Here is a 24,532-nt window from a genome sequence, read left to right as displayed (position 1 = left end):
GCCCTGCATACACCAAGGCTAATGCATATTTTGTTTACAGCAGTTATTGTATCAATAGGTTACAGAGCCAGCAATAGAAGGTTTGCAGTGAGGTCTGGAGCACCATTTTCTGCTGGTACCAGAGTTACAACAAAGTCATGTTCCTTAGCTCTTTGATAACAGAAAAATCCTTCAATGTTTTTTGCCCCTTGATTTTTGTGATGTGCGAAGCTGATGCTTTTGTGTTGTTTGCTACATCTTGCTTCTTTAAATGGGTTACACTGTTAGCTGTGTGTAGGGTACAAGGGGGTACTTGCTACTCACAGCTGCTGGTACTTTCCCCTAATGGCAGTAGGTGAGGCCCAGAGGGCTGCTTTTTCTTCAGAATAGCAGGAGGTTGTCTTTGCACCACTCCAACGTCTGCAAATGCTCTGAATACCAAACACTGTCTTCCTTGCCTGGGGAAGCAGCTGGCAAATCATTGGTTATAAAAGGCTAACACACGGTAGTTGTGTGTGCATGCATTTCTGGACTGAAGGAACTGAAATGAGAGCTGTCTCTGTTGCTTTCCTTTCTAAATGGTTTGAGGCTACTGTTGAGTGTTGCTCTTTTGAAAGCTTGAGAAGAATTTAGATCAGTATTTAAGCAGTAAAAGATTCAGGGCACAAATTTTCACAGTCTGCTCCCTGACACTCTTAAAGAAGATCATTTAGCCCTGATCTCCTGTTGCAGAACAATTTATTTTCTCCTGTAAGAAGATGGTATGATTTTTCTTGCCTGATCGGAGTAGCAGAAGTGGCTTGAAAGTGATCTCCAGCTACAGGGCTATACTGGAATAGTAAAGGGCCTTCATGTTGTCAACCCCCCTGTAGGTTTTTGCTGCACTTAATGTCTGTTTTGATGAGTACGTTCTTGTATCAGTTGCTAATGCTGAACTTCAGCTTCAGAGTGTAAAAATTAACAATTACCAAATGAAGATTTTAATTTAGTGGCTCTTAATTTTAGAAAATACATTATATACATTTGCCTTGTGAAACTAAAGCTGTTGAATCCTGGAACTAGAAAGAATCTTAAACTGATTGCAGTGCTTTCTAGTTGGAACTTTTTTGTCTGCTTTTCTTGCCTCCCTCATGTTAAATAGATTAGGAGCAGCAGGTGACTGTCACCCAAATGGCTGTAATTGTGGGCAGCCAGAGCAATTTGCAAAGGCAGTTCAGCATCTAAATGGAAGTTCAAGCCATTTCTCCCTGGCAGAAGAGATTGAAGCTCCTTTGAAGCCTCTGGTTTATGAACTTGCCTCACAATGCAGGCCGTGTGTTTGCATTAATAGGGAATTGCATCCCTAGTGCCAGGGTTTAACTGTTGCGATTTGTAGTTGCTTGTTTTCTCTTTGGCACTCCAAAAGGGTTTGGTCCTTGGCTTTCTTTAAATCTTTGTTGTGCTCAGTGCATCAAAATGGTTCTTCTGTGCTCTTTCCATGAAAGTGAACTTTGTGTCTAGCTGGGACTGCAGCAGAGTGGAGCTCACATACATGGAGCTGGTCCAGCCCTGTGGTGTCAGTGTGACAACATGTGAGGGAAGAGCAGAGTCAGGTTATTGATTGCTATCAAGAATCGATTTTACTTTGAAACATCTTCTCTTCCTTAAATTGGCTTGTGGAAGGCAAAACTAAGTTCAAAGGAGTAATGGCTTGGGTGTTAGTTCAGGAATGGGAGGCCTGTGTTCAGCACCCTGCTTCGTTCATGCACTGCAGATTCCAAGTAAAGGACTGCAGACTAGAAGCCTTGTATTTCTGTGCACATGCTTTGTTTGTGTGGTTTAGAGCCAGAGCTTTACACAGGTTGTTCTTGTGGTCAGAATGCTCTCTTGGTACTGCCAGGTTGCTGTGCTGTACCGATGGTCCTGTATTGTGCTGGTAGAGCAGTGGCTTGTGCTGCTTCAGTGACTTGGCTGCTTCCCCGTGTGCATGAACCAAGCAGCCAAAGCAAAGCCGTAGTAGGGCTCCATTCTCCATCTGTCAATGGGGAGAGCCCTGCTCTTTTCCTGAAATCTGGCAAGGTGTTCCTGTCACAGCTCTTTTTACTTTCTCACAAGGATAGGTGGGGTCCACACTGAGCTGGTGCATTGCATGGGGCAAATCAAAGTAGGAAGGGCCAGTGCCAAACAAGCAGTGTCACACTGAGCGTGTGACTTGCTGCTGGACACAAGGAATACTTAAAGTTCATATGGTTCTGTAGAAAGAGATCAGCAAACTCATGTCAGAACAGTTTGTTGAGCTGTTCTGTGTGAGACATGAACTCCCAGCTCTGGATAAGGGCTCCCTGCTGTTGACTTGTGTAGGAGACCACATTTGTGACTTAGAATAGCCTCTGGGTTGCTGCTTTAGGACTGCTTTTATTTGTGTGACCACTGTGCTCTGAGGAAACAAGCTGTGCTGGTACACATGCTGAGCAGAGTTGAGTGGCAGCTTGTATTCCAGGTCAGGGAGCATGATGGTTCACCATGCAGCTATTACATCTTGAAAATGCTAAAGAAGTACATAAGGTATCTGATTTATAACCAAATAGTTATAAGATTAAATCACTGTAGTAATTACTGGGGTTTGTACTGGCTGAAGTTGATACTTCATCTGCCACAGTTAAAGTATGGGGTGAAAAAGAACCTGATTTTCACCTGTTACTGTTTGTAAGTGATTATCATCCAGGATGTGCCTGGAAAAAACCTCATTGTTCATTCTGTGTTGCTGCTTCACAGGTTTTCAGCCTACATCAAGGATTCAAGAAAGATTATTCAGAGGAGATTGTTTTCCAGTTGAAATTCAAGGACCTTAAACTGGACCTTAAGTTGAGGGGTTTAGTGGTGAAGTTCATGACTTTTGGAGCAGAAGAAGCAAAGGTGAAGGGAGGTGGCCGAGGGCAGGTTCTTGTCAGGAGGCTTGCCTGTGCTAACGAAAGCCCTTTCTTGGCCCGTACCCCAAGTCTCTGTACAAGAATGCCATTGACGATGGGAATTGTGCAGGCACAGCTACAAGCCATGGACGGAGTTTCTTTTTTTTTGTGTCCTGTGGAGTCATTGAGGTTTAACTTAGGCCTCATTGGGTGAGGTGGTGGGTCCTGAGCCCAGTCGGAGGTGTTGTCTGGGTGGCTGAGCTCTTCACCTCGGGTGAACTCCTCAGTAGAGTTGCACAGAGCTGGTGAAGGACTGATTTATTCCCTTGCAGCAAGAAGTGCTGACCTCAGAGTGGAGGTGAGGTTATAATTCAGTTCTGTGCAGCTGTACAGTACTGCTGCTTTGGGATTTCTTGATGCTGCCTCTCCTTACTGAAATATTGATTTTGTGTTATTAATTTTAGCTCACCTGTGTGCTTGTTGAATGGACAGCTATGTCCTAGAGTGCTCACTGTTTTAACTCTGGATCTGCTGTCCTCTTCCAGAGCTTCAACCACTTGATCCCAGACCCTTTTTAGGAGATAGTATGTGGAAGGGGCTGCAGGAGAAACAGATCACACATCTAAGAACAGCCTGAGCTTTCCACAGTCCTTGCTCAGGCTCTGATTCCTTATCAGTGGCTGTGATGTCCTCTCTGCTCCTTACATGACTAGTAAGACCAACCAAATGTGACAAAGTTGGCAAACAAAGGGTGCGTTAGCCAAGGAGTTTGGGAGACTGTCACCTGTTTTGTTGCTTTGCTTTGAAGACAGTTAAGGTGCAATAAGCAGCAATAGCAGCTGCTTCTGCTTCTTCCTGGAAAACAAGAAGAGTGGAAGAAAAATCCTGACGCTGATAATGTATTTCAAGGGGAATGGGTAAAAAGAGCAGGGAATCTACTCCCACAATTCTCAAGATTTAGAGCTGGCACAGAGAGCAATTTTAAAAATGTGTAATTGTCCATCTGTGTTCTTGCTCTGTGGTCTCAGCGTGGCCCAGTCAGACTTGTCAGGCTAACGAGCAGTGAGAGAGCATGTAACACCATTAACTCTCTCCTTATCTTGTGATGCTTTTCAGGGATCTTGGTGGATGAATCAATGCAAGGGGTTGGCAGCATGATCGCACTTCTTGCTGGGTGTGAATCTTGGTCATTTGTTTTGTGCTCATGGGGTTTTGAGCAATGCTGAGTGAAGCACAGTGGCTTTTAAAATCAGGAGAAAGATCAGGAGTTTGGGTGGGGATCTCTTGATGTTGTAGGTGGTGTGGTGCAGTGCACATCAGATCAAGGTTAATGTGCTTGACATCTTCCATATGTGCTTTTTTGAAAAAGCTTTTGCTGTATTGCTTATACCTGTGACTGAGAAGGCAGGTGAGCATTACCAGAATTTGTATCGAAGCCTGGTACTTGGAAAGCCCTGCCTTTTTTCCAGGTGGATAGCAAGTGCTACACAGCTTCCACCAGATGAGGTAGATGGGTGTTGCCAGGCTAGATATGGAAGACAATGAACTGAACTAACAGGAGCAGAGGAAAAAAACACTCATATTTTGATGTGCTTTTTGCAGTGGCTTTGACTGCAGTAGCAAATAATTGTTAGAAAGACAAATTAATTTCAGTGGCCCTTTGAAAAGCCATTCCTTGAGGACTTCTGTTTTGTGTTGCTGACTGGTGGTGCCAGATGTCAGTAGGGTTTTATCCTCAGTCCTCCTTGGCTAAGGTGTTCTGGAGAAATGTGTTCTAGCTGCTTTCTGGTGACATGCCACTTTCTGAAGGAGGCCTGCACAGTGAAAAAACCTTGGCTTTTAAGAGTTTCCCAGAAATTTAATCTGAACAGTATAAGCATGGGGATGATGCTGTGGGACCATAAGACGAATCAAACCATCCAGAATTACATGGGATATCAACATGACCACTGTTTAGAGGTGGCAGACTAAAAAGTGGGTGGTTGCTTTTCTACTACCAAGCACCAAAATGCTGATCTTGGCATAATGGAGTGTAGGCAGCAGCCTGTTTCTGCCCTTATGCTGTTGTTTTTCTTAGAGGTCAAAGCATGCCTCAGCTATCCACAGTTTATATTGGCTTTTCCCAATTTAAAAAACAACTATTGATTTTTTTTTTTTTTGGAAGCCAATAGGTGAAAATATGTTACCTTTCAAGAATGACAGGGTCTCAGGGGCACGTTTTGGTAACCTTTTCTCTGTGTGCATCCATTCCCTGATGCTTCAGAATTTCCTTGGGGAATACTAACATTGTATGATGCTGACTGGCACGACCGGCCCAGAGTTGAGGACAGTAAGCGTGAGCAGGAGCTGTGCTGTGTGCTGGTTCACTTGTGAGACATTTGCCTTTCTCAGAGGGAGCTGCAGAAATTGTAACTTCATAAACAGCAAACCTAGCCAGGACTCTAAGCCAGAGCACTTGGTTCTAAAGTAAATCGTTTTATGGTTTGCTTAATGTTCTTGGAGAAGGGGAATGGCCTACTGAGCAGTGTCTAGTCAGGGTTTTTTCATTAGTAGATATGCAGATGAGGCTTCTGCTCAGAGGGACTGTAACTTGAAGTGTTACACAGTAGTGCTACACTCACCAACATGCTCACCCCTGTTGTTTTCCTTTATCTCACCCTGCTTTTGAAACTCCCAAAGTGACTGAGCAGATGCCCACCTGAAGGTCATCTTCGGCTTCTAATGTGGCTTGCTACTTTCAAGGAAATAATTTATGTGTGCTGGTTTCATTTGTGTGGTTTTTGCTGGTAATCACTGTGATAGAAAAGAAGGCTCAGCTGGGATCTCCAGAGTTAGGAGGAGTCTCAAAGCATCTCCAAAATGATGGATTGACCTCCAGGTTAATTTGGGCATTTCTAGGTCTTTCAAACCTGGGGTGTCTGGGTGCTGCGTTTGGGAACTGGATGACAAACTGTGTTCTCTCATCTCCAGGTTCTTCCATGTGTGTTCTGCCTATGTTCTGTGTAAGTTACTGTGGAAATACTTCAGTAAAAATCACACCCTTCCCCAGCAGAAGACATTGTTTCTTTATCTGACTCTCACGTAGTTTCCTTGGTTTTAAAAATCTGAAAACAGAACATGCTTAGTAACCTATTTAGGTCTCACAGTCTCAATAGCTCTTCTGCTATTAGTATGGGGGTCTTTGGTCCCTCTGTTCGTGCCTTCATCTCAGGGGCCTCAGATGCAGTCCCAGCATTTTGCTGCTTGGCCTGTTGCCCTTGCTTCCAAGCTGCTGCTCATTCCTGACAGCTCCAGGCTCAGAAAAGGGCTTTTGATGTCTGGTGAGATGCTGGCAGAGGCTGCTTTGCAGGCATTGGGCCTGGGGTTTCCCCTGCTGGAAAGTGCAGCTTGCAAGATGCATTTTTTTTTTTCCTGTAACTAAGAGATGGTGAAGCAAGAGGGTTTCTGTGTTAGCCTGAAGGGGAGGCAGAGCTGTTTGCTGCTGTACTATCTCATTAACACATTGCAAACTGAGCCAAGCTTAGTCTGGCCTTTCCCCCATGGGGCTGCTTCTGCTTTGTAGTGTGTTGGCTCCTGCTATGATCTGTGTAACCTTTGTGTCTAGTATTCATAGCTCTAAGTGAATTTGGAACCCCTGGCTCTTGATACCTATGGTACTCCTTCCTTCAACAGGAGAGACGTCCATGACACCAGTGCTGCGCTGCTTTGTGGGAGTTGGAGTGTTGCAGGGATCTGTCTGGCTTTCAGTGTATTTGGAAGTCATGGTTAACAGGGTCAGGGGACTGTCACACTCACACATGCAGCAGCTCATCTGTTCACTTGGATTGCTCGACTCAGAGGTGTGTTCCCTAATGTGGAGTTAATCCTTTTGAGAGGTACAAATGAAAATATAGGGATGCCTCAAAGATGGACATGCTAATGCATGGTGGGGATTTTGAGGCAGCACAGTGGAGCTGGCCAAGGGAATAGTTATCCAGAGAAGCAAGAAGAGACCTGGTACTTGGAGGTGCTTAAAACTGGGGTGAATAAAGCTCCAGTCAACATGATAACATGATGAAGGCTTGTGCCCTGGCTGCAGGTCAGCTTCTCCAGAGAACCATGTTTGACATGCTCTACCTATTGCAAGCCCCAGTGGAAGCTTTGTAACTGGAGCGCTACTTCCCTCTGGATTTAGGGAGCCTCTTGCAGAAGCTGCAAGCAGAGGTCCAAGAGGGGCCTGACAGCTTGGTCATCATCTCAGGAGGCAACACTGTCCATATGTTTTCTTTGCATCTGTCACAGAGTCTTTGTCATACAGGAGATGACGGAAAATCGGTCATTTCCTTCAAGGCTTACAAGGTTATGCATTATTGATGTTAAAATACCATTCACCTTTGCTTGTTTTCAGGTGAGTTGGTTTGAGATGCAGCCTGGGCTGACTGCTTGGATAGCAGCACACACCTGCTGTGAGGAGCAGCACCAGGCAGGCAGCTTGGCCCTTGCCTGACTCCAGGAGAGCCCTCATCACATTTGACTCTTTTTAGAAACCAGCCAGCTTCTGCCTGTATAGTCAGCCTACAAAATTATCAGTTATTCCAGCTTGGTCTTGTCTGTGTTGCTTCAGGGAATAGGCTCAGTTTCCCAGGAAACAGCTTCTCCCACCTGGTTTGAAGAGGAATTCTGGTTTTTTTCCTGAAAGGGGGAAAACTGATGTTTTACTTTGAAATTAGAAAAGTGATGGGGGTGTACTAATTTTAGCTCTCTACAACAGCTAATTCAACATAAAATACATGCATATGCAGTGTGCAGGCAGATGTGGTCTGGAGGTTCACTTGTGTGAGGACTTAATTCCCTCCTGGAAAGTGCTGAACCTGTGCTCCAGCATTTTCAGGACCTTGCAGGCTGGAGGATCTGGCCCTTGTGCAGTGCATCTGTCTGTGGAAGGCACATGGGACATTGCAGCTGGAGCACAAAAGTCCACCAAAAAATATTCAGAAAAAATATTATTTGGCTCAAAAGGGATTAGTTTTTTTTAACAAACCCCTGTAGATGAGTATTACTTTCTCCTCAAGTGATCATTCCAGAAGGCTGAAGGACTATTTATTGAGACTGAACACAGATGGGGAATATTGAAATAGGGTAATTAGCCTCATTTTTGTCCCCCTTGGTCTGTGATTCCCCAGAGCTAACAACATTAAGGTAGTGTGGAAAGTTTTATAACTGTGTCAGGTCTAAACTGGGGCAGGTTTCCCAAGTGAGGAGTGTGTCCTGAGTACAAGTGGTAAAGAGCTGGCATTTTCCACAGCTTCTACTCTTGTTTTCCCTTTCTCAGCAGGAAGATCAGTGGAGAGGGTAACTGTGCTGCTGTGAGTAAAGATTTTAACTGTCTTCTCTGCTCTAAGTCCCCTTATACCCAAATACCAACATGTTCTTTCTCAGCCTGATGTGCACCAGGTGTTTTGGTTAGGAGAATGTAGCTGTGTTGAGCCACCTGGGGGTAAATTGGAGGGATTTTGGCACTTAGGATGCATAAGGTTGCTATTACACAGCAGACTACAGGTATTAGCCTGCAAGCCTTCTTGATATGCCTGTTTGTCTTTCGCAGCTTGTCCTTATCCTGCCTCCGTTTCCCTTCTGTTCAAAGATGAAGCTCTGCTGATGCACTTCTCCAAGGGCTTGCAGGGCACCTTGCTGCTTGCTGCTGAGCTGGGCACTTTGCTAACACACTGCAGCCTTGGCATCCCTTATGCAAGTTCTGGTTTTGGCCAGCAGGACTGGATTCAGCTGTGCTGTAGTGGAGGCATCTGAGCACCACACTGGGGCAAGTCCTGGGCTGTGGGTGTTGTGTTGTGCCACGGTGTGATGGATTGGGAGCCTCCTCTTCACCCTGGTAGCTCTACACCTGGTGTAAGGGTGCAGCAGACTGGTGTATTAGACTCACTATGCCACTGAACTGAAGCATGAAAATTTGGGTTTAATCCCCTTCTGCAGATTAGCTGGAGCTGTCAGCATAATGCTCATTCCAGCATGTATTCCTCCTTCCTTGTAGCAGTTTATGTGGCTAAAGGCACTGCTGGAAGCAGATCAAACACTTGTTCTTAAATTAATCTGCTACATTTCAGTACTATAAGCACTCTGTGGAACCCCTTCTGGGGCAGCCTTGACAGCAGGTGTTGTCTTCATGTGGTTTGTGCCCAGTGTACATAACTGGGGCCTTTTCCATGCATGTAGGTTGTAGCATTTCAGTTGATAACTGTAAAAGGAAGGGTGATAAGTTCTTCAGTGGAAGTTGGAACTAACATACCTACCACTGGGCACCAAACCAGCAGGCTGGGTGGGTATGGCTATGCCTAAAATGCTTGGGTACCACTTTGAGCTTGGTTCAGAGATGAAGGGTCTTAAGAAGGACATCTGTAAGTACTTGAGGCACTTAGTGACCCAGTTTCCAGTGTGTTTTCCTTATAATAACTTCTAAATATGGAAGACATTTCTATTTTACAGTTGCACAACACGCTGTACAGTAGCATCATCTGTGCTACCAGGCTCCGGCATGGTCCAAAAAATTAATAACTGTTCTGTGTTTTGGAAGTCTTATTATGCAATTTAATAGCATAGCAGTGTAATGAAATCTCTGCGGTAAAATGATGAGAGTGAGCAGTTTTGTGTGTGAATTACAGGGGCTGCAAGTGGGTGAGACACTAGCTACTTGTTTTATTGCTGACAATATACTTATTTTCATGTTTACTCCTGGATTACAATGTGTGAATAGAATCCCAGTAAACAGTCAGGCAAATAGTTATTTATCAAGTATTTAAAAGTGAGAGGTCTTGTAATTTTCCTTAGTAATGACTGTGATTTCTTCCGACTGGATTAATGACTCCCATTTCTACCCATGAAGAATAAGAATTGTTTTGGTTTCTACATGGAGAGAGTTATTGTCGCCCATAGTAATGCAGACCAGAGGATTTCTTTTTCCTTCCTGGCCTGAGATCTGGGAAAGGTTGAAATGTGCATAACCTGAATTAATACCTTGTAAAGCTCTTTTAATACTCTTCTGTCATTCCTGTTGGAGTGGTGCAGGAGTTGCTGCTGGCATCAGCCTAGCAGCAGCCTGCCTCAGAGCAGCTTTTGTTTCAGTTTGAGGCAGTAAGTGGGTCTTATGATGGAATTGCCTTGAAAGGTCACTTTTAATTACATTTCTGTCGCATTCCTCTGTCCCCAGCTGGGCAGTCCTGGTGGAACAGGTTGCATGCAGCTTTGCAGCTGAATTTCTGCAGCAGACAACTCCAAAAATATATGTTAGAGCAGCTGCTGGCAGGCCAGAGAGAGCAAAGAAAATGGAACTAAGTGTTGTATTTTGTGCCCAGCCATTGTTACTGGTACCTTGAGGTGGAAGAGGGTGGGAGAATCAAAGCATAACTAAACCCTTGGTAGCAACCATTCTTGTGCCCCTCGGTAGCTGAAGTGTCTGTCATTGAAGGCCTGTGCCAGACTCTCCCTGTGCATCATGTGCTTCATGATACGGGTCCTCAGCAGGCAGAGGTTTCTGCTTTCTCGCCCTTTCTGGGATTGAGTATCTGCCTGTTCCAAGAGCTGTGGCTTGTAGTGCTGGTCCAACCAAGAGTGTGCTGTCTCTGTCGGAGTGAAGATCCCAAGAGCCTTGGGATTTTAGCCTTGTGCCTTTCTTTTCCTCAGCTGGTAGGGGAGACATCAGTCAGTTTTATCCCTGTGTTGGAGAAGGCTGAAGATACTCAGGTTAAGGCCAAAGGCCCAGCGCTGTGATCCCAGCTCTTTCCCTGGCTTTGAAGACTTGCTCGCCGTTGTGTGTCCGGATCCTGTAAGCTACTTAACTGCCAGATTCCTGTAGTTTTGTGGGAGCTGAGCTGGGCTGTTGTCTCTTAGCAGAGCCTGTGGGAAGGCATGCTTTCAGTGACCTCTGCCTCCTTTCCCAGCCCCTGCCTCCTCTTGGTCCTACACTCTTCAAGGCCCAGAAACGTGCAGGGTTCAACAGCTGGGATCCAATCCAGAAGCAGGTCTCATGGCTGTATTGAGACCAGTGGAGAGTTGGGTTTTTTTTTTCCAGGACACATGGTTACTGTGCTACACTTCTTGGATTCCTGCACACTCCAGGTTGCCTGATGTTTCTCTCTGTGGCTCATGTGCTCCCTTGCATGCCAGGGGTGCACTCTAATGGCACAGCAGTGCAGGGGATGACAAGAGAAGAGGGACCCTGCCAGGAGCCTGCAGAGTGCACAAGAGAGGGTCCTGCTTCTCAGCTTGGCATGGGTCAGAGCTGGCTGTTCAGATGCTGCATTTGAAACTAGACTGTGTGATTGCATTGATCTGAACTCAGCCTCATGGTTGAGGGGAATTCTGTCTTACTACTGCATGAAGACACCAAGTTTATCCTGTCAAATGAAATCCATGGACGTCGGGTAACCTTTGGTGTATGACTGCTGCATGATGTGACCACTGTTGCCAAAGGCTGTGGCTGGATGGTGTGTTTGGGGTGTTCTAAATTGTGATGATGCTGTAGCAAGGCTTTTTTTTCTCCCTAAACTGCTTTTCCCTTTTTCCCACCCCTTCCCTTACCAGTCTGATCAGCAAACACTTCTAAATATTCATAGTGTGGGATTTGTCTCTATCCGCATGACTGCCATGGTTTGAAAGGCATGTGACAATGCAGGGGGGAAATGGGGTTAATCTCCTCCTGTGCTGGCAGAACAAGGCTGAGCAGTTGTACAGCACAGGCATTTATTCTTGTGCCTTTTCCACTGCACTTGCAGTCTGTGGAGAAGGAGGAAGGAAGTTTCAGACGTTGATTCACTGTCAGGATGGAGACATGGATGCACTAGTTGTGTGCAAATGAGATTTCAGGACATCAGTGCCTCCAGGGTTAACAGATAACTCCATGTCACTTTTGTGATGCCAGCCCAGCAGAACCCGTCTGGGGCTGCAGCTCCTGCGGTTTCTCCATGACTATTAGCCAGTTCTCACATGAAGTTGTGGGGTCAGGTTGGTGGGAAGCAAGCAGTGATTAGCCTGACTTGTAGCTGGAGAAGATCTCATGACCAGCCAGGCTTTCAGCCTCTCATCAGCATATGCTCTAGACCAGGGATGAACCTGCACACCCTTGCTGGAACAGATGTAGCCAGAGGCCCAGGCTGCAGGAGGGTGAAATGGGGGATTGTTTCTTCTGTGCTGACTGAGCTGTGGGTCAGGCTCTGTGCCCAAAGAGCTGCAGGGCCCTGGAGAGGCTCACAGGCTTGTGCTCCATGGGAGCAAAATTGTTAGCTTGGCAAATCAGGGCAACCTCATTAAGAGCTACTGAGAGCGTGAAAAGCGTGTTGCTGGAGGCAGGTCATGGTAAATGAGAGGGTTAAAGTAGCTGGGGTTTTCTAACAATTAATTATTGAGTGGTTTTCTAGAGATTCTTCCTCATGTTTATAATTCATTCCCTGCTGTAGATGCCATATTGATTTATAATTTTTTGAAGTTCAATATTTTGCACCCTCGGGGCCTCAAACAAAAATTAACTAGAAAATGAGAGTAAACTTCTGCATTCTGCCTTGTCAGAGCTTTCTCTCCTGTTCCCCATTCCCAGAGCTGGTTTCCATGCTCTGGTTTGGGTTGCAGATGTTGCCAAGCCTGTGTGCCGTGGGCTGCAAGACGTGGGTGGCAGAAGAGCTGCCTCACTGACCAACAAATGAGAAAATCCAGAGCCCAATTAAGAGCCTGGAATTGCCCACAGTGACCTGAGGAGAGCATTTAGTAGCTGCTAGTGAGACAGGCCTATTTGAATGAATAAGCATTCCAGTTTGTTGGAAGGAAAAAAATCCCCTCCTCCCCCAGCTCTAATCAGCTACTCTTTTCCTTTTTCCTGCCATGAATATAGAGGGTTTGTCACTGGAATGAAATCTTAACAAGATGTCTGTTCTTCAGCTTGCAACTGGTGATCTCTGTGTGGGGGATGTGGGGACTCTTATACCTGTTCTCTGTGTTTCCTTGATGGATCTTTGATTTTACTGTTGAGTACAGCTCTTTCTTACCCTCTGGTTTATCTCTTTTCCTCCAACAGAGTGACTAAAGAAGTGGACTCAAACTCAAAAGAAGCGAAATCTTTTCTGAAGCAGCAAGAGAAACTGCAGTCAGCAGCTCCAGCTTCCTTGCCAACAGTCTCGGGGTGAGTATGGGATTTCCATGCCCGGGTATGGGCCTTTAGTGAGAAAGATGGCACTCAAGCCAATAGTACAGGCTCTGAAGTATTTAATGGGTGTTTGTTTTCTGCAGGGTTTCAGTGGGAGCAAGACTAGGCCTGGAAGGTGTGATGGTTTGGGCTGGAGGGAAGGAACCCGTGAGTTCCAGTGACTCACTTCATAGATTCAGGCTCAAATTTCTTAATCCTCATAAATCATTCCTCCTAGTAAGGAAACAGTGGTTTGAATGTCTTGAGCAGCCTGATGAAACTGCAGGTAGCCAAGGAACATGCCTGAGATTGCCTGCATTCCTTTGACAGGTGCTCCTCAGGGCTGTAAAAAGCCATGTCAGGCTGGGCTGTGGCTTCTTAGAGCCTTTGGGTGAGCATTTGAATGAGAGATGGTTTTGCCTCTTTGATGTTCTCTAATATCATTTTGATGTGGATTTGTCACTTCCTGTTCAAACTCTAACACCTAATTCTGAGATTATCATAATGCTTGTCAAAAGATACAAGGAGGTCGGGTCCCCTGTGCATCTGACATGCCACTCTGGCTCTTGATGAGCTTGGGAGATGACCAGCTTCTTAGGAATAGAGGAGATGCTTCTGTGTTCCAGTGATGATTTTATTTAATTCAGTTGTTTGCATTTATATTTGAAAGACATAAGCTGCATATGATTTGATCACACAGGAACAATACCCATCAAATAAATACATTGTCCTTCTCATCTGCTTAGAGCAATTCTCCAGTGTGAGTTAAGGCTGCCTTTCCCAGATATGCTGTTATTCAGTTGCTGCAGCTGGATTGTCACTCATTTTTCCAGCTAAGTGTTGCATAGCTTGTGCTTAGCTCAGGGTGGTGAAAGCATAGTATGTGTGCGTGTGCGTGACCCTTGACAGCTGCTGTTCTCTGAGCTGAATGAAGGCATAGATGAGCATAGTCTTCATGCTCTTGTTCACCCTGCACAAGGGTTCGTCCCTGCAGAGCTCATTAATTGTAACCTAAGTGTTGTGTGTGCAGGGTTTTGTGCTGAAAAACTTGCCTTGGGTTGGGCTGGCATTCTTTGTACAGTTTTGGTGGTCAGAGTTTGTTCGAGTGGCAGCTGAAGCTGGGGCAGCTCCTCACCGTGCGTACTGCTGGTGGTCCCATGTCTTCAAACCTGCCTGCCAGTTTCCCCAGCAGTTGCCCTGCTGCTCTGAGTGCAGGCAGGTTTGGCAGCCCACTGGGAAAGCTCCAGGGGCTATTCACCTTCCAGTTCTGCAGAGATCAGGCCCAGGGGAGGAGCTGGGTGGCCAGTGGGCCTGTGCAGCCTGGGCATTACCAAGGGGCATGGTTGCCTTTTCTGGAGCTTAGATTGCTCAGGAGTAATAGCCAGAGCCCAGTTAGAGTTAATGTTGCAGATAACTGAAGAATTCACATCAAATACGGAAAAACATGGACTAAAAATGAATATAAGAAATAATGAGTTCAAGGACTTCTTTAACTTTCCTTCAGTGTGATTATTTTGGAAGCAGCTTAATTAGGTCATCGTTCAGCTTGCTGATGTGTGATGTCCTACTGACAGTTGCTTGCCCAGGACATGAGGTGACCTGGCTGTGGAGAGGGCTGGGGAAAAGGCTTGTATGTCTTGCCTTTCTTGAGAACACCAAACCCCGATCCAGCACAGCCCCAAATGCCTTCCCTTTCACAACCTCCTACAGTGCATCCTGGCTTTGCACAGGGATCCTATGGCAGAGGAACAGCAGTGGTGTTTGGGTAGATGTGTGGAACAGCCCAGTTCTTTTGAGGCTTTAGTAGGAGGTTCTCTGGGGCAATCTGGCCAGCATGGGCCCTCTGCTCTGAGAGTGCTCCAGGGAGTGTCTTGGACTAGTATCCGAGACTGATCCCTGAGACTGCCAGAAAACATGCTTGCCTTTGGGCTTAGGAAGATACTTCCAGCTGGGAAGCCAGCCAGGGCATTTTCAGGTGAGAAAATTACTAGCAGGCTTGTGGTATTCCTTAAAGCCAGAGGCAAGCCCCTTATGTTAAGCAAATTACAAAGATCAGATTTTAGACTTGAGCCAAGCTGTCCAGACCCTGCTGCTCTGGAGCAAAAAGCCACAAGCCTTGGGGACATGCCAGAGCAGTGCTTGGGGACTGACAGAGCCTGGCATAGCCTGACAGTTCTTTGCAGGTACCTTTTCTCTACTTAAAATAGAAGTTTTTGGGGAGAGGATACATTTTTCCCTTTTGCATTATGGGAGAGCTCCAGTCTATTGCCACAAGGCAGTGAAAAATGTGATTTTGGGATTCTAGCTGTGCCTATGGACACCCACTGTGCTGTAAGCCATTGTCAGCCCCCAGGAGCTTTGTCAGCTATTTAAAAAAAAAAAAAAGCCTTGCCCTCTGTGCAGGGAATTTGAGCAACTAAGAGTGGCCTCTCCATCTGGCTTTTCTTTCTTCACCTTGCAAGCAGCATGTATTATTTCTGAATGCAGCCAGCCTACCCTGCATTTATTTAATTTCCCTTCTCTAAACAGACAGAAGTAATCCAGAAAAGCAATGGGCACAAAACCAAACATCCGGCTCCACGTCTCCAAGTTACAAACCCTTGCAAACTAACTGGTCCAGGGGAGGGGATGTTTGGGGCTGAAAGTGCATTTCCTGAATGTGTTTTACATCCATACCGGATGTGCTATAAAAAGCTAGATTTGTGCTTGTGAGGGACATGGGGGTGGTTGGAGGAGAATAACTTAAACACTTGGCTGTAATTAAAGCCAGGAGTACAAAACAACCCACCCAGTTCTCTCAGCAGGCTTTGCTAGAAAGGTCATAAGCCCTTGGTTCCCAGGGATGTGATGGTTTCCAGCCTTCACATTATTCCCATCGTGTCCCCCAGTGACACACAGCTAGGCAGTGTTCTGTCAGCAGCAGATACCAGTTTGTTGGAGTGGTTTGGGGTTGTGATACTCTGTTCCAGTTGTTTCTGTTGTGCTCTTGGGTCCTGTTAGGCTCTTGCTGATGCTGTCAGAGGTATCAGATATGGTGAGGGTCCCACTGATCCCTTCTCACTTACTGCCCCAATAAATGGGTGGAAGGCCCCCAGCATCCAAAAAGCCTTAGCCATCCCAGCTAAGCCTTCTTGTCCGTGTGTTTTAGGGCTCATTTCTTATCTTTAACCACTGCTTCAGGACCTTTTGGGGAAAGAGGAGCTCCTGGCTGTAAATGAAATGCATGACCTGATGGAGGGATCAGTGGTCATTCCGGTACTCCAAGAGATGTTTTTTGCTCTGTCACCAGGCCAAGCGGGACCTGTGAGCAGGGCCCATCATCTCTGCACTAGTAATCCCATTGTACAACCAGCATTTCATATTCAGAGGATGTTAAAGCAAATGAAATCCTCCAAGCAGCTTACTGCAAAATGGTTCTGTGCTTGTACTTGTGAGACACGACAGGGGGTTGAGCTCCAGGCTGGGAAAGCCCTGCACTGACCCAGGCCTGCAGTGAGAGCAGCTGCGATCTCCCTGTCGGTCCTTGGTGCTTGTCAAAGCACGGCGGCATTGCACGGGGAACAGTGCTGCTGTAGCGGTCCTGACAATGGAAAAAATTTAGTTGGTGGATCTTATTTGAGATTCTCCTCTAGGCAGCTGTTTCTACACAGCCTGAACAGGAGCCAGGAAGAAAAAGAGAGGTTTTTCACTGGCTTTGTTCTTGCTTTTGCTTATTACTGAAACCATTTGTAATTAAATGTGGACTTGCTCACTCAGCCCAGCTGTTGCTTTTCTGTTTGATCCTGCCTGAAATTACAGTGCTGGATGTGTGACCTCCTAGGCCTTTTCATGCCTTGTAGGCTGGTATAAACACAGGGGTACAATTTGCCTTTGAAGCAAGCAGGCACTGCTCCCACAGAGTTCAGGAGGTGCTGTGCTTGCCGACCCCCAGGCTGCGTTGGGACTGCAAGGGTTTGGACCTCAGTACAAGACTCAGCAGGAAAAAGCACTGCAGGAAAGTTCTGACCCTGAGACACATAGTTGCCCTGAACAAAGAAAGCCAGATAAACTCTAGCCTGCTCATGATGGATGCCTTCCTCCCAGAGCCTACAGCAGAGCAGTTCGCATGGACTGACTATTAAATGGTGTGAAAAGCATGGTGGGAGAACCTGGTGCCTGTTTGCAGCATCCTGACATGTTACGGTAATTTCTAAGCCAACCTACCACTCCAGTCTGGCCCCTCCTAGGAACTACTTAACGTCCAAAGCTTTTTCTTGCAAAAGATGCTCTTTCTGCATGAGTTGGCTGGATCACTTTGCTATCATGACCAAAACTAGTTACTTAAGATCATATGTGGACACTGGTGAGACAGGCACAGGCTCTCAGTTTCTGGAATCTTCAGATGATCCAGAGCAAGTGCTGCAGTACATGCATGCCTCCAGGGAGCAATTTCATTTCATAGCAAACCCATGGGCTTTTATTCCTCAGAAAGTAGGAATTTACAGTCTTCAGCTCAGCATCAACTGCAAACAATTATTTAGCTAAAACTCTTGGACATTATTCTTGTACAGGATGAGTTAGAGTGCCAATAAAGCAGGCAATCAAGACGTTTGGGGGAGCTGGAGGTGGGGTTTTTTTCAGTAGTCACTTAAGCCCTTGAATAGTTCTGCTCTTCCTAGTGAATTCAAAGCTTCCCATCTTTCTCTTGCTCTTCCCTTACTGTGCTCCAGAGAGTGCTGTTCTCCCGGACGGAGAGATCCAGCCCCTTGCACCACAGCCAAACGTCTGGGTGTAGTAGCACACGACATACTTTTCTGTGAACATGATGAACCAGCTAGGGGCAATAATACTCTGTGCCCTAGAGCTAGTTTTACTTGTTTCCTATTCATATGGTTTGGTTGTGAAAGATTAAATGTGGCAATAGCTGTTCCAAGGGAATAATTTCTCTTCGGGTCTTAGATCCCATGTTGTTATTATCTTTAATTATTCATTGTTAGTGCCCGTCTTCTGTTTTACATGTATCCACTCCTTGAGTCAATGTAGTAACAAGGTTATGTGAGTTTTTGGAATATCTTGGTTTTATTTGCTAGTGGAACTGAAATTAATTCCTCTGTAGGGATGAGTGTGGAAAGGTGTTTGTATGTGTCAGGAAGGGGAAGTTTGTTTTTGGGAAAAGTGATCTGGTCAGTGTTGAAGTGTTTTCATCAGCCATAGTACGTAAGATGCTGATTGCTGCACAGTTGTAAATCATGTGAAACACCTCATCCTCTGAACATCTGCCTTCCCTCTTGAAGTCAGTGCCAAATGAAATGAGAGCCCGCAGCACTGAGGGTGTCCATCTCGGCCAGTGCACGTTGGCAGCACCGAGGGCACCCGCAGGGCTTGCACAGCCTGGCTGAGGAGCCAAGTCTGGCTGTCTGAGCTGTGAGCCATGGCCACACTGCCATTGGATCCTGTGCTAGGGACCTGACTGCAGCTTATCCAGGGCTGCAGTCACCTCTGAGCCTTAGCTATGAGTGGGTGAGCTCTGCCATTTTTGGACTTTGCCCCTTTTCTAAAAAGTTCTTTCTTTTGAGCTTATGTTAAACCTATTTTGATAAGAAACAGAGCTCTGAGTGTGGGAAGTTTCATACTCGCTCTCCCAGACTCAAAGCAAAACATGCACTTAACATCCTTGTTTTAAACTAGTCTCTCAGGAGCAGTTCTTTCTTTTTCTCAGGCCAAATGAGTCAATGCCTCCTACCCCAGCCTCTGTTTTGCAACAGAAATGAATGAGATTCTTTAGCTCCGTGCTGTGCTTTCCTGTGGCCGTGCTACCACGCGTGTGGTTGCCTTTCTTTGGGCCAATGGCATCTTATTGGAAAGAAGTTTAGCAGTGCCTATACAGCTCCATGCCTTACTCCAGTCCTCTGTCTTGATGTGGCTAAGCTGGATCCCTGGGCTAGACTAAGTGGGATCAGCTGTTTCTTTTTCTAGTCTAGTTGGAGGTTCAGCAGAATGGAATCTCAGCTATTTGAGGACTTACTTCTCTAAAGCATCTGTCTTATAAAATAAAAACAACCCCCCACTAGTCTGAGGCCTTTGATAATTCCCCAATGAAAGTTGTGGGGCAGTTTTCCCTTAGGGCAGTACAGGTTTTATGGGGCTTATTTTCATATGCTTTCATCTCTTGGATCGTGAGCATTTCTCTTTCTCCCTCTGTGAAAATGATTGAGGAAATTAACTGCTAATGGGGAATGAAGCCAGCTGTATTTTTATTCCAGACCCCTTGCAAAGTTGTGAAGGGAAGCCCTAGGATCTTCCCATGTTGGACTTGCTCTGGTTGGAGTGAGAGGTGAGAAGGGCAGCCTTGCTTTATGGATAAAGCCTAGGATTGAAGGTGGATGCTAAGAGCTCCTGTTCCCAGCTGTGCCATGCCTTGGGGGTGTGTCTACCAAGAAGATTTGTTTCCAATTCAGTTTTATTTTGCTTTTATAGTGCTTCTTTGCATATTAACTGAGCTGTACCATGTCCCTTGAGTGTCTCCCCCATACCAGATGCTTGTGTTACATCCTCTTGCTTTCCCACACTTGTGTTCCTCCCTTTTTCTCATGTCAAGGAGCAAGTTCAGCTGAATCATTCTTCATGAAATATGAACCAAGTAAGTAAGGCTGGAGTGGCAGTCAGAGTAGAGTGATGCTCCCTGCTCTCAGGCAGTCCTATTGCCCCAGGCTTTTCACACAGTAGTGGCTTCATTCATGGAAAATCTCATACTAGTGGCCTCATTCATGGAAAATCAGCACACCAGTATTTTCCAGCACATTTGTTAGCCAAAACTTTGATCTGCGTGCTATGTTGTCAGCCTTGTGCAGGACTGTGAGTAGAAAACGAGCATGCTCAGGCTGGCTGGATTGATATCAAGATGTGAAGTCAAGCAGTTAGGGTTGGTTACCAACTAAAATGCCAGCTTTCTCCCTTCCTGCATGAAAGGAGGTGTTGGTGTGACTCTGAACTCTTGAAGGGTGCTTGGTCTCTCTTCAGAGCTGCAACCTCCTCAGCTGGCACCGGTCTCTGCCACTGCTCTTTTGTTTGATTCCAGAAAAAGATCAGCAGAGGCTGAGCAAGTGTCTGCCTGGCCCATGGGGATTTCCTCTGCCATGAGGATGGTTAGGATGGCTGGGATTCACTTCAGCTGTTGCTGTCCTGGTGTGGGGGTGGCAGAGCCCCCCATTTTTTGCACTGCTCTTATTCCTGCAGAAACTCTGAGCCTCAAGTGAACTGGTACACAGTCTGTGCTGAAAGGGCACCTTAAACAAGCTCCAGTCTGTCTCAGGCTCTCCAGGGTGCTCTAATCCAGTCTGCCAAGCCATGGAGTACTTTGTTTCCCTATCCAAGGAGTTTCAAAGCCTTACTAATGTGTTGGGTTACAGCCCAGTCGTCTTTGCCCCGGAGCCCTTGCCGTTGTGCTTTTCAGAGCACGCGTGGTCCTTGAGGCAGTTGCTGTACAGAGGGACCCTCTGCAGAGGCAGATAACCAGTGTTGTGTTGGCAGCAGATGTCCCTCCGGGTGTGCAAGGACATGTGTGACATGCTCTTGTACCCGCTGAGGCAGGGAGGGGAGGGAACAGATTTATTTGACATTTCTGTTGGAGACCACTCCTTTTTTCTGGGAATCCCAGGGGAAGATGTATTTTGTGCCATCTCTTCTCGTAGCATCTACTATTGATTCTTGCCCATGAGGGTGGTGAGGCCTTGGCACTGGCTGCCCAGAGAAGCTGTGGCTGCCCCATCCCTGGGAGTGTTCATGGCCGGGTTGGATGGGGCTTGGAGCAACCTGGTCTAGTGGAAGGTGTCCCTGCCCATGGCAGGGGGGTGGAATGAGATGATCCTTTTAAGATCCCTTCCAACCCAAACCATTCTGGGATTCTACGATTATCAGCAAATAATAGAGGATATATATGAGTCTGATCTGACCTTGTGCAAAAGCTTTGATACCCTTTCAAGAGCTCATACTTCAGTGCTGTTACTAAAAGCCTCCAGGCAGCCAGTGGACAATAGTGACGCCTGTTCATCACCCGACTGCCTGGCTGGAGAACAATGATGGCATTTCTTGGAGTAACAAGTCCTGGGCATGTGCAGGGTTGGATTGTAACACTTTTTTTTTTCCCCCCTTAAGCTGCAGGCTTGAGAGCAGCAGGTCTGGTTGCAGCACCCATGAATGCAAGTAAGAGGAAACTTGCACCTCTTGGAAAATACTGAAAGAAAGCAAATGTCTGTTTTTTAGATGCTTGCCTGCTTTGCCTTGAGGTTGAGTATGTGTATGCTGTGTGTCACCAGAATGTGTTTGCTATTCAGAGGTCAGTTCAGATGCTTGTTTAGCAGCAAGGAGGGGGTTGAAGAGAACCCGTGAAAGCTGGCTGATTGCTGCTCATGGCTTTCATAATGCAAAGCCTGTGGGAATTCAGCCGGCTTGGGCTTCATCTCCTCCCACCCCCACCCCTCTGCTAGAGGCAGGATAACCTTCCTGACTCCTCTGGAGCTGTGTCCCTGCCAGTATGGCTTGCACAGGGAAACTCTGCAAAAACCCAGCAGAGGTGTAAGCGTGTGAAAGATGAGATTATTAAACTTTTTTGGGAGAACACTGAAAGAGTCATTTTCCAGCATGGTTGTTTCCTTATACTGTGACTGGGATGCAGCATGTCTGTCTCTTCATCTGTGACCTGCATATTTCCCATTGCAGGGAGGCTGAGGAAGCAGCTGGTATATGAGATATCTCTAACTCTCTGGAGACTGGAATGCGGGGATGTCCTTGGCTTTGCCGTAGGTTCTGGATGATGCACAGCAAAGTTGTTTAGGACAGAAAAATATGAAGGTGGTTCAGCAGTGGTTTGTACAGCACTCTGCACACTGAGTGCTGCAACGTGCACCCTGTGACAAGGGGTTCTTTCTAATGTTTGGTATTAGAGAAGTGCTAAACAGCCAGTGCAACCCAGGGCCTTCTGTGTAGCGTCTGCTTTAAGGACAAGCACCATCGTGGTGTTTTTCCTAATGTGTGAAATCCCTTCTCCCTCCCTGCTGTTTGCAATAACCCTTTGGAAAGCTGGAAAGGCTCTCCGTTTCCTTTCCCACTCACACGCGTGCATTTTTGAGCCTCGCCAGCACTGATTGGCTATTTGCATTGGGAGGGACTTACTTCTACTTCCCTAAGTCAAAGAAGAGTGTGTAGCATTTATTTTAGAAATAAAAACACTTCTCAAGAATTACATGGCCTCTGCAAGCAGATCAGCACAAAACAGGTCATGTGCTTTGAGCTGACTTTGAAGACTGTACAGGATAGCTGTCTCCATCCTCACTTCATGGCTTCATGGCTGTTGTGTTTAACAAGGATGCTTAAGAATCTTTTGAAGGAGTAGTATAGTGGCAGCTTTACAGGTCCTGTGGGACAGTCAGGGTACTTAGCAACTTTTCCCCTGGTCAGTGTTGTGATTGCAGGGCAGGGTTTGGATTTTTATGGGGATAGAATACCTGCCCTCAAACAAATGGGGAGGGGTTTTTCATCCTGACTTTTCTCAAAGCCTTTGGAAATAAAAGTTTATTGGTGAATATTAGTGAGAGGTTGTTGGTCATATCTGCAGAGGGACACTACACTGTCTGTCTTCTACTTCCTTTGTTACAAACAAATGTCTCCTGGAAAAAAAGTTTCCTGCTGCCTCCTTTCTTTAGCACTAGGCAGGCTGGATGGGAATTAGGTAGCATTGCTGTTACAAGAAGTGCTTTCCTGTCTCTGCATGGCACAGGGATCCTCTGGTCAGCTTTGATACCTTCCTGCTCCACATCCTGCCCTGCTCATGTTGTGCCAGGTCAGCAGGTATTTGTGCTGCTTTGTCCTTAGCTACTGAAGTAGTCTTTAACAAGCATGTGACTCAGTGGCAGGTGTCACACTAGATTATTTGGAGTCAGATCTGTTCTTGAAATAAAAGGAAGGCGTTGAGTGCCATCCGGTTTTGTCCACACTGGCAGACTAAACCATCACAAACATCTCAGCCTGAAGCAGCTTTGGGCAGCATGTACAGCTGTGTTGGAACACAGCGCCTTTATGAGCCCACCCTGGCCTCTTGCTGCTGCTATTTTTTTTGAGTAACAATGAGAAAATGCAACCCTTCAGTATTCTTTCTTTGTCAGGAGCTGTGCTTTGCAGGAGGGACTCCAGGCTTTAGCACCATTTTCTAGGCAATTTGAGCCAGAACCAGTGGGCTTGTGATGTGTGCTGAAGGTACCAAAACCTGGTGATTTGGAATGGGTGAAAATGTTTGGGATCAACTGTCCTGTTAATGTACCCCCTGGAAATGCCCTTTGCCTGGTCCTTATCACTGTGCTGTGGTTATTGTCTTCATTCATCCTGGCTGTTAAATGGAGAAGTGAAGGCACCCACAGGCTGGTGTGCCTGAGGGTGTCTGGGAAGACTGACAGATGCAATTTCCCAGATCTGAGGCTGGCCCTGAGCTTCTGGATTGCCCTTCTTGTAGCACTTGCTTCCCATGTTGCCTTTGTGACTGCTGGGCTAAATACTGCTGCTTTTAGGTTAAAAGTCTGATTGTGCATGAAAAAAAGGTTTCCAATAAGACCAAAAAAAAGACAGAAACTCCAAAACCCTCTCTGAACCTGGGCACACCTAACATGGCAGGCCTGCAAACTAGCTCCTTAGTCTACTGCCTGGCTGCTAGAGCTGAAGGCCAGAAATGCTCAGGAGTTCATCTGCCTCAGCTCCTGCACGGCACACTTCTCCCCAGCCACCCCTGTGCCAAAGCAGTGGCCTTTGTCTGGCCTCTCTGGTAAAGAATTGTATCTAATTTTGAGTATAAGACCTCAAAAATTGAATAATCCTCCCTTTCTTTGAGCTTAATTAACAGTGGCAACTAATTGTTGAACAAATAATTTGAAACAGTTACAAATATGCGAGAACTTCCCAGAATACAGCAAATTTCTTGAGCTCTGCTTTTGTGGGTTTTATTTAGGTGTCACTAGGACGTGGTTGTGTTTATGCCTGTTTCATGTGGAAGAGATTGCTGCTGCCCCTCTTGCTCTCCAGGTCTCTCTAGGTGCCTGTCTCTGAATTTGAGGATGCACAGTGGCTGATTTATGTCATTTACTGGTTTGACCAAGGGCAAACTCCTGAGCTGTATAGCTGTGGGTGATTCATCTTTCCTCATCCATGGAGATAAATGTCAGGAGGGATGTCAGCTGTCTGGCTGATGCATGAGTGAATCTGCTTTCTTATGTGCACCTTGAGCCAAACATACATGCATGAATTTTTTACTGTTTGTGATAAACCTGGAAATGCAGATTATGTGGGAGGAAGAGGCCTCTTGTTTTTAAATATTGATACCAATATAACAGGGCTGTTGCTGTGACAATCTGGGAGCCTTGAAGCATTAACTCAGAGATTATACTGAATGCCGTGGGGAATTCAGTGGTCTGCAAAATAAAAGAAAGAGCTTTGCAAAGTGATAATATGCTTCAGATGGAGAAATAACGGATGGGGT

At 46.2% G+C, this 24,532-nt stretch overlaps 1 protein-coding gene across 1 annotated transcript in view; it reads left to right on the top strand.

Annotated features, from left to right (window-relative positions):
* The window catches only part of CFDP1 (craniofacial development protein 1), a 62,197-nt gene that overhangs the window by 4,527 nt on the left and 33,138 nt on the right, over positions 1–24,532 (top strand). Inside the window, exon 5 of the mRNA XM_042027399.1 lies at positions 12,925–13,029. Coding sequence (XP_041883333.1) covers positions 12,925–13,029 — 105 coding nt within the window. The remainder of the gene's footprint in view (positions 1–12,924; positions 13,030–24,532) is intronic.

Source organism: Corvus kubaryi, unplaced genomic scaffold, assembly GCF_017639235.1.
Source record: "Corvus kubaryi isolate FWS band 111438036 unplaced genomic scaffold, C.kubaryi_AGA036_p1.0 37300, whole genome shotgun sequence".
Taxonomy (NCBI): Eukaryota; Metazoa; Chordata; class Aves; order Passeriformes; family Corvidae; genus Corvus; species Corvus kubaryi.
Note: the sequence above shows the minus strand (reverse complement) of the source record. Positions and strands in the feature narration are given on the sequence as shown.